Source organism: Merops nubicus, unplaced genomic scaffold, assembly GCF_000691845.1.
Source record: "Merops nubicus isolate BGI_N331 unplaced genomic scaffold, ASM69184v1 Scaffold54309, whole genome shotgun sequence".
NCBI lineage: Eukaryota > Metazoa > Chordata > Aves > Coraciiformes > Meropidae > Merops > Merops nubicus.
The window spans coordinates 1-13,266 of NW_008632765.1; the positions used below are offsets into that span (position 1 = coordinate 1).

At 46.5% G+C, this 13,266-nt stretch overlaps 1 protein-coding gene across 1 annotated transcript; it reads left to right on the forward strand.

Annotated features, from left to right (window-relative positions):
- The first annotated feature begins 132 nt into the window (after window positions 1-132).
- On the forward strand, window positions 133-10,124 carry CDKL2 (cyclin-dependent kinase-like 2 (CDC2-related kinase)). The gene is made up of 12 exons (XM_008947985.1): window positions 133-302; window positions 3,284-3,478; window positions 3,981-4,159; window positions 5,018-5,130; window positions 5,249-5,388; window positions 6,132-6,220; window positions 6,742-6,868; window positions 7,594-7,868; window positions 8,327-8,417; window positions 9,071-9,188; window positions 9,323-9,429; window positions 10,065-10,124. Exons 1-12 carry the CDS (start codon window positions 135-137, stop codon window positions 10,122-10,124), a joined length of 1,662 nt encoding a protein of 553 aa, XP_008946233.1. The 5' UTR covers window positions 133-134.
- The last annotated feature ends 3,142 nt before the right edge of the window (window positions 10,125-13,266 follow it).

The window sequence follows — 13,266 nt, forward strand, 5'->3', positions numbered from 1 at the left end:
GCCCCGGGCCTGCCGCCGGGGTGCACCGAGGAGTGGGGACCCGGCCCCTTCAGTCTGCCCTGGTGCCTTCGGCCGGCCACAGCTGAGCGGAGCTTTTCCCACCCCCAGCCTCCCAGAGGGAGAAACCTGCGGCCATGGAGAAGTACCAGGTGCTGGGCCTGGTGGGGGAAGGCAGCTACGGGGTGGTGACCAAGTGCAGAAATAAGGAGAACGGGCAGATCGTCGCTGTCAAGAAGTTCCTGGAAAGCGAGGACGACGCGGTAGTGAGGAAGATCGCCGTGAGGGAAATCAAGCTGCTGAAGGTAAGCCGTGAGGGCAGATGAAAGGAGCATTTTTTCGAGTTTTCCAGCAAAGCTGGACCAAACCGATGGTTCTTGGGAGGCTTTGTGTTGCTACTTATTCAGTTGTGAGACGTTTCACAGGCTTCACGGCCTATTTTGCATCCTAGTTGGGTGTTTAGATACCTTCATGAAGGTGAACGTCTCTTTCAGGCAGAACAGTGTCCATCGGGTCTGTGGTCCCAGTTTGTCTTGCAGGAAAGGCTCTCCTTGTTTAGAACTGATGTGTGTGGGTGAGATCGACCTATAGGGAGTTGGTGGGTTCTTGGTCAGAAGAAGCCTCTTGAGACTCCTTAGTAGTCCTTTCAGGAAACATGTTTAGTCAGTGAAGTTACAGGATCAGTGTAAATTTAAGCCATTGGGTCCGTTTTGGAAGGGAAACACAGTTGCTTCTCACATCAGAGGGTAGCAAAAGTCCAAACCAAAAGAGACTTGCTTGCACCCTCTTTGTATTTCCACTAGCAGCCAGACAGGGTAGATTGATTTTGCCTTTGAGCTGTGTCCTTGCGGAGCTGCTTTTCTGTTTGGCTGGGCTGGATTTGCCCAACTTAACCCAACTTGGTTAGAATCTAGTCCATTTATGTGCCCTGTATGCAGCAGAAGAAGGGAGTCACAGGTTCCCTCCTGGTGGTACCTGGGTCTCCCTGTGTCAGGCGCCAAATTTGAGTCACTTGCTGCTGTGGGTTTGCTGGAAATGAAAGAAATGCTGCACTTCTAAAACCTGCAGATGAATGGTGACCCAAATGTGTGGTGCTGCCTAACCAGACTGTGTACCTGTGTCAACCTGATACAGAGCAATGCTTCTAGGAAAGTTTTACTTAATTTTATTTTATTAATGGCACTTTCCTGTCAGGCTTGTTCTGCTGGCGAGAGGCTGGAGAAACACAGGTATCAAATTCCCCAAAACTTATTATTGGGGATGCTTTATCCTCACCTAAATGTCCAGTTGTACATCATTCTGTGGGCCTCTCACCAGCAGCGTTAGGTGGTGTGGCCTCATTGTGTGGGCTGGTTTCTTAAAGGTGCTGCTCTTCAGGGGCTATAGACACTCTGTCTTGGAAAATACCCAGGAGCTTTAGATAAACAAGGGTTTATTCGTGGGGTTTTTGTTTTGCAAATTCCTAAACGTTTCACTGCCAGCTTTTTCTGCTGCTTTCTTTCATGAATAGGATGCTCAGGCTTGCAGGGTGGTGTATGGTGCTGGGACATGTATCAGTGGTTCTCCTTGCCGTTCTGACTGCCCTCAACTGTGTGTTTGTCACCGTAGCCCCCAGCAGCAGTTGCAGCATTTTTCCCTCTTCCCTTATCCCACATGCTTGTCCCTGTGCATGGGCACACGTGGTAGTTTTCAGCACTGGGACACGGGTGATGTGTCTGATGAAGAAATTAAGGAATATCTCACTATTGTTGGAGTGCATCTAGACTCTTCCTCTGATGCAGGGTATTCCACAGGGGGGCGTTCCGGAGGGGGGAACACGTGCAGGCCTGTCTCATTTTCTCTTGGCTTCCACAAGCGTCCCTCGGGGAGTCTGCCAGCCCTGTGCTGTGAGGGGGAAAGAAGAGTCATCACTGCAAGAGCTACAGACCCTTAGAGCTGGTGGAAACGTGTGTGCTGGGGCTCGAGGTGCAGCCAGCAGCCGCCCAAAACTCTTCTGAAGCCGGTCTGTGTGAGTCTGGATGGTACCTGAGCTGGTGGCCAAGCTGGCCTGGTTACTGAGTCAAAGCACGTCTCACCTCATGGGCGTGCCGGGAGTTACTTTGTTTGCCTGGGCCGACGGGAGCTGAGCAGGGAACCATCTCCTCACACCGCCCGGCGAGCGTGGCCTCGCGCCGCAAACAAGCGCCTGGAGACTGCGTGTCCGTAGGGCTTCCTCACGCACCTGCTCCCCCCGAACCGCAGCGGTTAGCACTTCCTTTGCTCTCCTCTTCTGGAGTTTGGGCAAAAACTTAACTGTGGCTGAAAACAGCAAAACCTCTGCAGGTCTCCTGTAGTGAGAAGAAATTATTCTTGCGAAAGGAGCTTAAAAGAAAAGTCTTCTGTCAGCCTTATTAGAAAAAATGAAGACACAGACATGGACAGTTGGTGGTGAACTGGCAGCTAGGTAGAGCAGAGAGGTATTGCAGCTGCTTTTGGTTTTCTTTTAAATGAGGATGTAAGAGATTTTTAAAAGGAGGACCTAGAAATGGCAGAGAAGAGTAAAACTTCCTGGAAACATGTGAGAAAAGAGATGAATCAGCTTTGGAGTGTTGGGAGAAGTCAAAAGTTTCCTTAAACAAAACACTGAGAGCTGTCTTCAGCATGTGCTTCTCACAGAGGCCAGAGATGTACTTGGCAGGATCCTGAACTTCCCAGTACAAACCATCCTGCTTTGTCTTTCCTGCTGGCTTGAGGACCTCTGGATTTGCCTTTGCTGTGGTGGGTCTCTGTGGGAGATGCTGTTGGGTGCCTGGTGTCCCTCCTGTGTTAATGATGTGCTCCTCTGGAATTACTTTTTATTTATTTTTATTTTTCTCATGTGGAACATAAGCTTGCTGTAAAGCTCTCAAGATCAGGGGAGGAGTCAATGTCACCTTTGATGTGAGGAGGGTATCGTGGGAGGCAGAAAGCACATTTTCCAACAACAGAACAATGTATTTTGAGCATCCCCATTAATAAAAAATTTCCTTAGTCGTTTTTTTATTTCTTGTCAGGTTACAAAAACAACTGTCTGCACACATGAGGTGCATTATCCTCTGGATGATGTTAAGAAAATACAGTAAAATTGGCAAAATAGAACCTGTTCTAAAATATCAGTGAGCTGATTTTAAGGATAAATGAACAAGACATGAACCATAAAAGCGTTCCGGGGTGATGCCCTGGCTGGCTTCCACTTAGAAGTATGTGGTTGCAGTTAACCAATTATACACTGTCAAGCTCTCATAAAATATTTCCTGTTTTGTATCAGCAACTGAGGCATGAAAATCTTGTGAACCTGCTGGAAGTGTATAAAAAGAAGAAACGGTGGTATCTGGTGTTTGAATTTGTGGATCACACGGTGCTCGATGACCTTGAGGCGTCTCCAAACGGACTGGACTACAGCAGGGCTCGGAAATACTTGTTCCAGATTATAAGAGGAATAGCATTTTGTCACAGTCACAACGTAAGTATGCACAAGGAGTCAGCTCTGCAGTTAACCTTGAGGGAATAAATAGAGGAGTGTATATATCTTTATATATTTTAAAAATTTAGAGAAATAAAGCTTTGGCTGGAAAGAGAGACACAAGGCAGAAGGGATGGACTGAATTTTGTGTAAAATGTCAGAGCTTTCAAACTTGTGGTCAAGGCCAGATTTTCAAGTGTGATAAATTGTGCCTGTTACAATACATGTAGCAAACACATCTGCAGAACACGTGCAGAGAGATGCGTGAAATAATTGCTTCTGTGTGTAAAAATTAAAAGTTCTGTATTTCCCTGTGCACTTGGGTCAGCACTTGTTCACGGATTGTGTGCACAGAGCTGTCTTTTACAGACTCTCTACGTTTCCCATGTCTGTAAAAATGTAATTTTCTACCTGGATGTGAGAAAGCTACTATTCTTATTGAGCCAGTTCACTGTGTAGCAAAGGGGTATTTATGTGTCCTGACTGGCCTTTCCCTGTGCAGATAATCCACCGGGATATTAAGCCAGAGAACATACTGGTTTCCCAGTCGGGCGTCGTAAAACTCTGTGACTTTGGATTTGCCCGCACCTTGGCAGCTTCTGGGGAAGCTTACACAGACTATGTGGCAACTCGATGGTACAGAGCTCCAGAGCTGCTGGTGGGAGACATCAAATATGGCAAGTAAGAGACTGGCAGGCAAGGCTGCATGAGGTCTTGTGGGGCAGTTGAGTGGGGAGGCTCTGTTTTTGGGGAAGTGGGGGAGGGGAAACTGTGTCTTGGCAGACAGGTTAGAGGGATGCTGCTTAGCACTCCCTGGTTATTCACTTGTAAAGGTTTGAGCCTTCTCTCCCCCACTCTGCAGCTAATTCTTGCCAGTGATGGGCTTTCCTGGCTCAAAAAGCAGGGAGAGCTCTCACCATTCCTGGTCTGTAGGAGCTTTTCAGTTGCCCATGCTAGTACTGGGGGAGGCTGTGATAGACCTTCCGCCTGTGCAGTTTGGAGTCATGGAGGGAAAGCAGAAAAGTCCCTCCAAACAATTCTAGATGGATATTTCATGTGGAAGGTGGGGTGAATGAGTATTTTCTCACTGGGATCCCCAGTGCCACAGACTGTGTTATTCTCTGCTCTGTTAGTACAATTCTGCAGGTTTATGTGTGTCCCTGTATCACTTAGCTTTCAGGAAATGCTCCTGAGGAGCGGATGCAGAGAGAAGAGCTGCTTGCCTTGGCGTTCTGTAAAGTGCAAGCTTCTCCTGATGTGTTACGTTGTATTGGTATTTTTAAAGCATTGGGGTTTGGAACCTAATTTTACATCTGTCAGGCTTCTTCTCAAATTTGTGTGCTTCAAGGGCTGAATCCTTCCTGTTCGGCAGAGCACCTGTAGGCCTGGAAAGCAGCTGTCTTGCTGTTTGGGGGCCCAAAGCTGTGCTCAGGGCTTGTCACCAGCTGAAAACATGCTGTGAACTGGTCTGGCCCAGACTTTAGATGCAAGAGATGAGCACAGCCGTGCTGAGCTGGGGTGGTGGCATTTCCTTTCCAGGGCTGTGGACGTGTGGGCTGTTGGCTCTCTGATCACAGAAATGCTCACGGGAGAGCCCCTCTTCCCAGGAGATTCAGACATTGACCAGCTCTACCACATCACCAAGTGCCTGGGTAAGAACAGCCCACTGGCCTTTACCATAGCACTGACCTGGTATTTCAGCCTCTCAAGTGTTTCACAGGGCTGTTCCATGTTTCTTCTATGTGGTTGCTATTTTTTTTGTGATTCCAGGTAATTTAATTCCAAGACACCAAGAGTTATTTTACAAAAACCCCCTCTTTGCTGGCATGAGGTTACCTGAAGTGAAGGAGGCTGAATCTCTGGAGAAACGATATCCCAAGCTCTCTGCTGCAGTGCTGGATTTAGCCAAGGTAACTAAGTGATCCTTTACTATGAACATTTCTCCATTTATTTTACTCTGGGGAGCTGAATACAGGCTACAAAAAGGGCTGGGGCTGTTACACTGGCTTCAGCTCAGCTGTCCCTGCAACAAGCATCTGCTTGCATTGGTGGCTTAGCAAGGAATTCAAGGGTATGACAACTACTGTCCTGGGTGACAGGGGACACTAAGCCAGTCATCCCCAGAGCCAAAATGGTCACTGCACATCTTCCAGGGAGGGTTTGTATCATAAAGTGCCCCACTAGTTAAGTTTTCCAAGGAAATTTGGACGCTGGAGAAGGACTCGTGTGTTGAAAGCATCCCCGGTACACCTCACTGCATCAGTTGATCTTTTGAAAGGTCTCCCAACAAGCTTTGCCCCTCATCTGCTACCTAAGTGGATGCTTTATAGATGACACGATAATCAAACCAGATTCTAAAGCCTTAGCCAAACAGATGTAGCTGAAAACAGGGGAGGTTTACTGAGAGTGGAGTGATCTGTTTGTGTGACAGGTTTTCCCTGTGCAGTGAGTCTTTGTGAGCACTAGTGATTGGAATGGAAGCAGACAGCAAATATTAAACTTTTTGGGAGTGATGTCTCTTGGGCTCATCTCAATATAGCAGGCCCTAGAAGGGGAAGTTTTGCAGCTTTTTTCTTGACTTTACTCAGAAATACTAAGTCCTTTTTTTTATTTCTAATGTATTTCTCTTCTAATGTTTATGTGGATTTGACAGAAGTGTTTGCAGATTGATCCAGAGAAGAGACCATCCTGTGCTGAACTCTTGGAATGTGATTTCTTTAACAAGGATGGATTTGCTGAGAGGTAAGCAGTTAGTTTCCTGCTCCAAGTAGGCTAATATTAGAAGGTGCTAAATGGTTGCATTTGAAGGTTTTGTGCTGGGTTTGCAGGACTGACAGCCACCAAATGTCTTGGGTTTGTTTGGTTTTAGCCTTCCTGGAACCTGGAGAAAGTTTGAGAGGGGACACATTGCAGCAGCATGTGCCTCATTACCTTGTCTCAATGTTATTTAGTCAAGGTGTGCATGCCCAGCATCACGCCTCGGTAGGCAGCAGAGCCTCAATGCTGTATTTACTGTCTGCATCCACACCAGAGTGGGGTACAAACACCATTGTGGCTCTAATGTGAAAAGCAGGTGCTTTTTTAGGATTTCATTTATTTTAGGGATACATCATATTTGGCTGGCTTCTTATGTGTTAAAAAGGCACGGTGTGTTTAATTGCTTAAGAGGCTGTTGTAGAAGCCTGGACTGAACACCAACTGATGATGGTATTGAGATTAACAGAAGTCTTTTTCTTTTTTTTTTCCCCTTATATGGAATGTAGATTTGCTCAGGAGCTTCAATTAAAGATTCAGAAAGAGGCCAGAGACCATCAATTACAAAAGAAATCAAAAATCAGCAAAAGGGACAAAGATGATGTTTTAGAAGAAAGAAAAATGCTTGGTGTCCAGGTTGGTTTGTCTTTCTTTTCCAAACCTGTATTATTACTTTTTTTTCTTATGTTTTAAAATCACTATAGAAGTATGTGCAGCAGTTTAAGTTCATAGCAAAAATAGAAGCATAGTTGTTCATTACATTGTTTGTAAAAAGACTAGGTAAGTGTGATGTGCCAGAGGAGCTCACCTTTGGAGGCCACCATGAGTCTAAACAGCAGTGAAGACCTTGTTGCCCAATTACACAACATTAGACCTGTACATTAGACCTGTGCCCCCACAGCTCTGACACTCAATGCAGTGCAGGGTGCTGTGGACAAGTTCTGTGCCTTTGATGCTAACTGGCTAACAAAACAATGCTTGTAGGCTGCTCTTCACCCGTCTCAAAGCCCTGTCTCCAAAATTACGTATTTGGCTTTCAGTCAGATACAATCAGAGTGACTTTGAGGTGACATTTGGCTCCGTTCTGACTTGGTTTCTTTGGAAGTGACCCAGAATACTGCTGTTATTCATCATTTCCCATCCCGTCCCGAGGTGACTTATTTACAGAGGGTGTTGGAACCCTGACAACTCTCCTCCCGTTTGATGCAAAACAGAGGTTGCCCACTAAAAACAATTCCATTAGATCCTTGCAGAATCATGCAGGTTGAGGCTTTTAACTCTTTTTTTTGCTGCATGTGCTGCTTTAAGGTACTTTTTAAACATGACTGTGAGAGAAATACGATGCTTCTCTTCCCACACAGGACTTCAGCGTTGACCCAAAGAGCAGGGATTCAAAGCTGATAAAGGCGAAGCGCTCTAAAGCTGATGCAGAGAGAGCAGATCGAGCCTCCAACCTCAGCTCCCTCTATGACAGTGCAATCAACCCATTTAAACTAAGCCCTCAGACCAGCCTGAAAGATTCCAGCAGCAGCTTGGACTATGCCAAGAACACAGGCATCGTTATCCCTCCCATCAACCAGAGCTTTTCTCCCACTATGGCTGGGATGGGTCCTGTGCCTGGCAGCCTTAATTACAGGTATGGGAGCAGAGCCAGAAGAGCTTTTATCTGTCATCCCTGTTGCTGAGGAGCTGTAATGGCCTGAGAGAAGTGCAGGGAGATGGTGTGGGAATGCAAGATGTGGGTTTGGGACAGGACACTGCTAGGAACATCTCTTGGGTGGAGGATTGTATGTGGATCAGCCCAGGTTCACCTCAGGTGGCTGCACAGGGTCCCTGTGTGCCTGCATTTGGCAAAGCTCTGCTGAACAGCAAGTTTGCCAGCTGCTTGTGACAGTGGCCTTTCTTCAACCCATGGCTTGTCCTTCAGACCAAACTTCTCTGTGAATTGAGCTCACGAAGGATATTCGCCTCAAGAGCCTTCTTTCTAAGCATTAAATATCTTAGAAATCCAGTGTTTCTGAATGTCTTGGAGTTGTTTTTATATTCACCACATTACCTCAATTAATACAAAGTTTGGGGCATTTTTGATTACAGAGTTGATGAAAAGAGTAAAAAATACTTGAACCCATTTCTGAAGCAACAGAAGCATTCTCCAGCAGGCCAGTACAGCGTGAGCTTGACATCAGTAAGTCATCTGTCTTCCCCCTTGGCAACTCCTGAACTCAAATATGTGTTTTATTGTCAAGAATCACATCTGTTGCAGCCTTCACCGTAACTCCTAGCTATAAATATTCTCTTTTTTACCTCTTTTTTTCCTACAACTGTGTCATTTGTTGTCCTTTGCTGTTAGTTACCTTGTATGCAACATACTGAGTGTCAGAGGACAATTTTAAATGCAGGGTATTCTTGAGAGTCAGAAGATATCCATAGTAGACCATGTGTGCTGTGCTGCTGAGGGAGAATTGAGGATTTGGATTTAACACCAGTAGGGCTTTATTTAGTTGCGTCATAAATGCATGAAAAATTGAGAATGAAAACAAGTGAAATGGAAAGCTGTCTGCTGCACTCACTACCTAGGGAGTGTTCTTTCCATGCCAGCAGGAACGTTTCCCCTTTTTGCAGATAACTAATCTGAGCCATTCCCCACGTGTTGTTTTGTCTCTCTGAAAGCAGCCTTGCTTAGATGATTGGTGTTTTTTTGCTGTGCCGGGCCTGTTGTGTATAACGTATATATGACACTTGAGTAGAATGGATTGCTTCATGTACATTAGAGGCTTTTATTTAAGCTTTGTTTTTTTCTACATTTTCACGAGATGATACTTATGCCCTTGATTACAGGTTACTAATGAAAAAAACATCCTTCATGCAAATAGGAGAAAATGGGAATTCTCCAAGGCAGATGTGCGTTTGCCAGAACTAAATCATCTCCCTGAGCTGAGAGGAGTGGAAGGTACAAGCTTTGATGTCCTCTAAATAAAACCTGGCAGTTTCCTGCCAAATTCCTGCCAAAGTAAGTGGCAGGAAGCAGTGTGTGTTACAACACTCAGCCCCTGCTTCATTAACGTTGCATGCATCAATTGTATTTCACAGCGTGGCATCCCAGGTTTCTGAAAAAGGAAAATAAACCAGTTTCAGAGTCCCGTGTCCCCTCCCTTGCTGCTCTTGACCTCCACAGCCCAAGTCTGGCCTCGCAGCAGGTAACAAAGCAGTCAGATAGTTTGTGCTGGTCTGTTTGTGTGGTTCTGAGCAGCGTGACCAACTGACTCCCAGCATGACTGAAGAGAGGCAGAACTTGCCTTGGATTCTTAACTAAGTAAAAGGACGTGAGGCCTTATGCTGGGGGAAGAGGAAAGAGTCACAGATGAAATGTGGGACTCTGTCTCTGTGAGGTCAGCTAGAGCCTAGATTCTCACTTCTAGGACAGACAACATGAACGAGAGACCAGGAGGAACGTGTGTTTTGAGGAGTGCTCCTCTGGGTCTGTTGGGTGTCGAGGGGCTCGGTGCAGCAGGGAGGGAGAAGGCAAAAGAGACAGGCACAGGGAGGAGAAGGGGAGAATGTGTAAGTCTTAAAGATTAGTTCCTCAGTAACATTGCCATGTGCTTTGAGAGGTGAGGAAGTCCATAGGCAGGCACTTTGGCTATCTTGCTTCCAGCTGAGACTGGGCAGACTGTGTTGGAGAGGCAGCATCTTTGAAGTCAGATTTGATCAAAGAATGGATCCAAGTTACATGTTGTGTTGCCTATGTCCCTAGAAGGTGGCTCCTGATTGTTCTCTGTTTATACTACACCTGGAAATTGGCCTCCTCTGTTTTGTCTTTCACAATTCACAGCTCTCAGGGACCTTGATGCCCAATGCATCAGAAGGCAGCTTGCCCAGAGTCGAGCACTAGGGTGATGGAGAAGATCACCCCTGCCTGTAAAAGGTAGGCTTTCATTTCTGCAGCAGAACATTATAGTGGCTTTAACTTCTGCAGGGTAGCTCTCTGGTGGCTTTCAAATGGATAGGTTCATGAACACTTTAACCTAGTTGGGAGGTGCAGTGAAAAAATCCTTTTACACATCATGTTCTCGTTAGGAGACGTAGCTACGACAGGCTCCTTGCCAAGGGCAGCTTTGCTTACAGACACTGAAGTTGGCTGTGACAGGTAAATTGTTTTCCTGAGCTGCAGCGCTGGGCATTGGTGTTGAAGATGAAGCAGCTCCTGAAGTCAGGCTGCTTCATCTGCTGTTGAGCAAGCTGATAGAATAATAAAAAGGGGAAGCTGGCTGCCTTTGTGTGAGGAGCTGGAAAAATGAGTTGTAGGTGCATCACTGTCAAGTGCTTTACAGAAAATGGACTGTCTTGCAAGAAGGGAAAAACGCATTTGGGGGGAGTCATCAAGCTTCACGTTAGGGAAAATTTTTAGTATCTATGTTGTGTGAGCTACATTTGATGTAGCTGTTGATAGCTCAGTGCTCTCTAAGCATGAGAGAGGAGTCTGGGAGGGGAACAGGCTTAGGAAGGGACTTGTAGTCTTAAGACAAATACTAAGCTACTTTATTTACACTTTGTTTAAAGCTGAGGCTTTTAAATGTGGTTTTAACAGTTTCTCATCTTGCCCATCAAAAGATGTGCAGTTTTCTAAATAAGTCACTTTGTCTAAAAGAAAATTTAGAGAAAGGGAAAAAAAAAGTGCGTGGTTTTCTTTGTTTTGCCTTTTTTTGCTGGGGTATTGTTACCTCTTGTTGATTCTTCCAAGGGGGTCTGCTGAATGTGTTGGAGCTTGTCTCATCCTCTGGGAAGCGAAAACTGCAGTGCATAGCTGAGGGCTTTTACTTGCTTTCCTGGCTAAATCTGTCTCATCCGTGAAGCACAGAGGTGGAAGCAAACATCAAGTCAAAATAAAGGAAGCACATCACCAAGGAGTACCTCGGGGTTTTGTAGGCTGTCCACGACATCGTTGTGCCTTTCTTCTCTTGATGCAGGTGGCTGGAACAGTGGGAGCAATCCACCTGAGTTCCCAGGAGCTGAAGCTGCCTGGTCTCTGCAGGAGAGAGGAGCACCCCTCGGAGCACCGCGCGGCCGTGGGAGGGGGCTCACGTCCAGAGGCCACAGCTCGTGCTGCCATCGCTGCTGGACTTCTTGCACCCAAAAAACAGCTCCTGGAACGTTGATTTTCTGGCCTAGGGCCAGGTCTTGTCCAAGGTTGCTTTGAGAAAAATAGTGGTTATTGGTATGTGGTAAGGACAGAAGCTGGTGTGGAGGATTTGGAAAGGAGATGGGCTGGCTTTTGTCTGACTGCTGCCCTCTTGAGCATTTTCTTTTTTAAATGAACAGTGAGAAGAGTAGACAGCTGCTGAATTTGCCGTGTTCTGGTGGGTCACCTGACCTGTACTGGAAAGCACCTTTGCCTTGACAAAAATATCAGTGCAGAAAACGTTTGTGCAAGAAATAGCAACGTTTAAATGTGTAAATGTTCCCAGGTGTCCCTTTTAAAACCTTTTTTAATGCTCAGCAGCGTGTGACCTTGTGTGAGGTTCCTTTTCCCTCCATGCTTTCGTCCTCCAGTCTTTGGGTGGTTGTCTTTTGAGTGTTTAACTGGGCCTGGGCCACCTCAAGCGAACATCTGGCTGGTGGTGGTGGTGAAGGAAGAATATGCGTGTAAAATACTGAGCCAGGATGCCTGTGGGATGTGAAATGGCTTTGGAGAGCACTCAGTAACTCATTGGAGTCATCAGTGCTTTAGGTCCCTTGGAGGAGTGGGGTGTGGAGGAGACAAAGATGGCATCGCTTTTGTCTCGGGACTGTTAGGAGACCATCTTTGCTTCACTGCCCTCGAGTTGGCTGTAGTCGGTTCTGTGGTTGTTGCTCTCAACACCAGCCACTCGAGGCTGTTGTCACAGCGCACCCCCCCAGGCAGTGCAGTTAATTTTGGAACTCATCTTGCCACAGAATATGGCCTTTCCCATAAACATGCCAGGCAGAATCCAGTATGGATGTCATTGTACTTAGAGCTTTGTGGCTATGCTGTACTGTGACACCTATGTTCAACTTTGTAAATAAAAGGATAGTCAAACTCCAAATTTCTTAGCCCATGTGCTTACACATGTACAATCTGCTCCTGTCGTCTCCCCTCGACTTGGTGTGTTGTGTCTGCTCATTTATATTGGTGGAGTTACCTACACTGAAAACCACGGATCAGTTTTAATAAAAAGCTGACACCATGTTTCCTGCAGCCATTTCCAAGCACAGGTTCCTAATGTTCCCCATGGGCAAATGCCACCAAGCTACCTGCCCAACATGGAGAATTCACCCAGACCCCAGAGGACAGAGCAGTGAGGGCTGGGTGCTCCTCCCAGTGGGAGCCCCAAGATGTTTGGCGTCCAAGAGTGATAGGTCCTCATCTCCCAAACATCAAACGGCTCCTGGAGAACATTCAGTGGGAAGCTCCCTGTGGTCCAGCTGAGGCTGCTGGGCCCTGCGCTATGTCTGACCTGCAAGCTTTTTTCGGGTTTATTTTTTGTGGGGGAGGGGGCGAAGAAAGGTTTTGGGGGAATTGGGGAGGGTGAGGAGGGAGGAAGGCAAAGGGGCTTTGGGGAGAAAGAAAGGGTTTAGGGGATGAGGATATAAAGAAAGGTTTTAGGGGAGGTGAGGAAGAAAAGGTTTCAGAGGAGAGGGAGGAAATGAAGTGTTTAGAAGAATGGGAGGGGATGGAAGGATTGTTTTTTTCTTGAAAAAGGAAAGTTTAGGGGAGGAGGGAGGAAAACCTTTTAGGGGAGGGAATCTGTATGGGTGGGAGGTTTTAGATGAGAGGCATTAAAAAAAAAGTTCGGAGAATGGGAAAACTGAAAGGTTTTAGAGGAACGGAAAAAAAGCTTTCAGGGAAAGGGAGGAAAAAGGAAGGTTGCAGGGGAATGGGGGAAAGGAAGGTTTTAGGGGAGGAGAGTTTCAGAGGAGAAGCCTAAAAATTGGAAGTTTTTAGGGGGCGGGCGGGAGGAAAGGAAGGGGCGAGGGAGGAAAAATGACGATTTTGGGGGAAGGGGGCGGAAGCG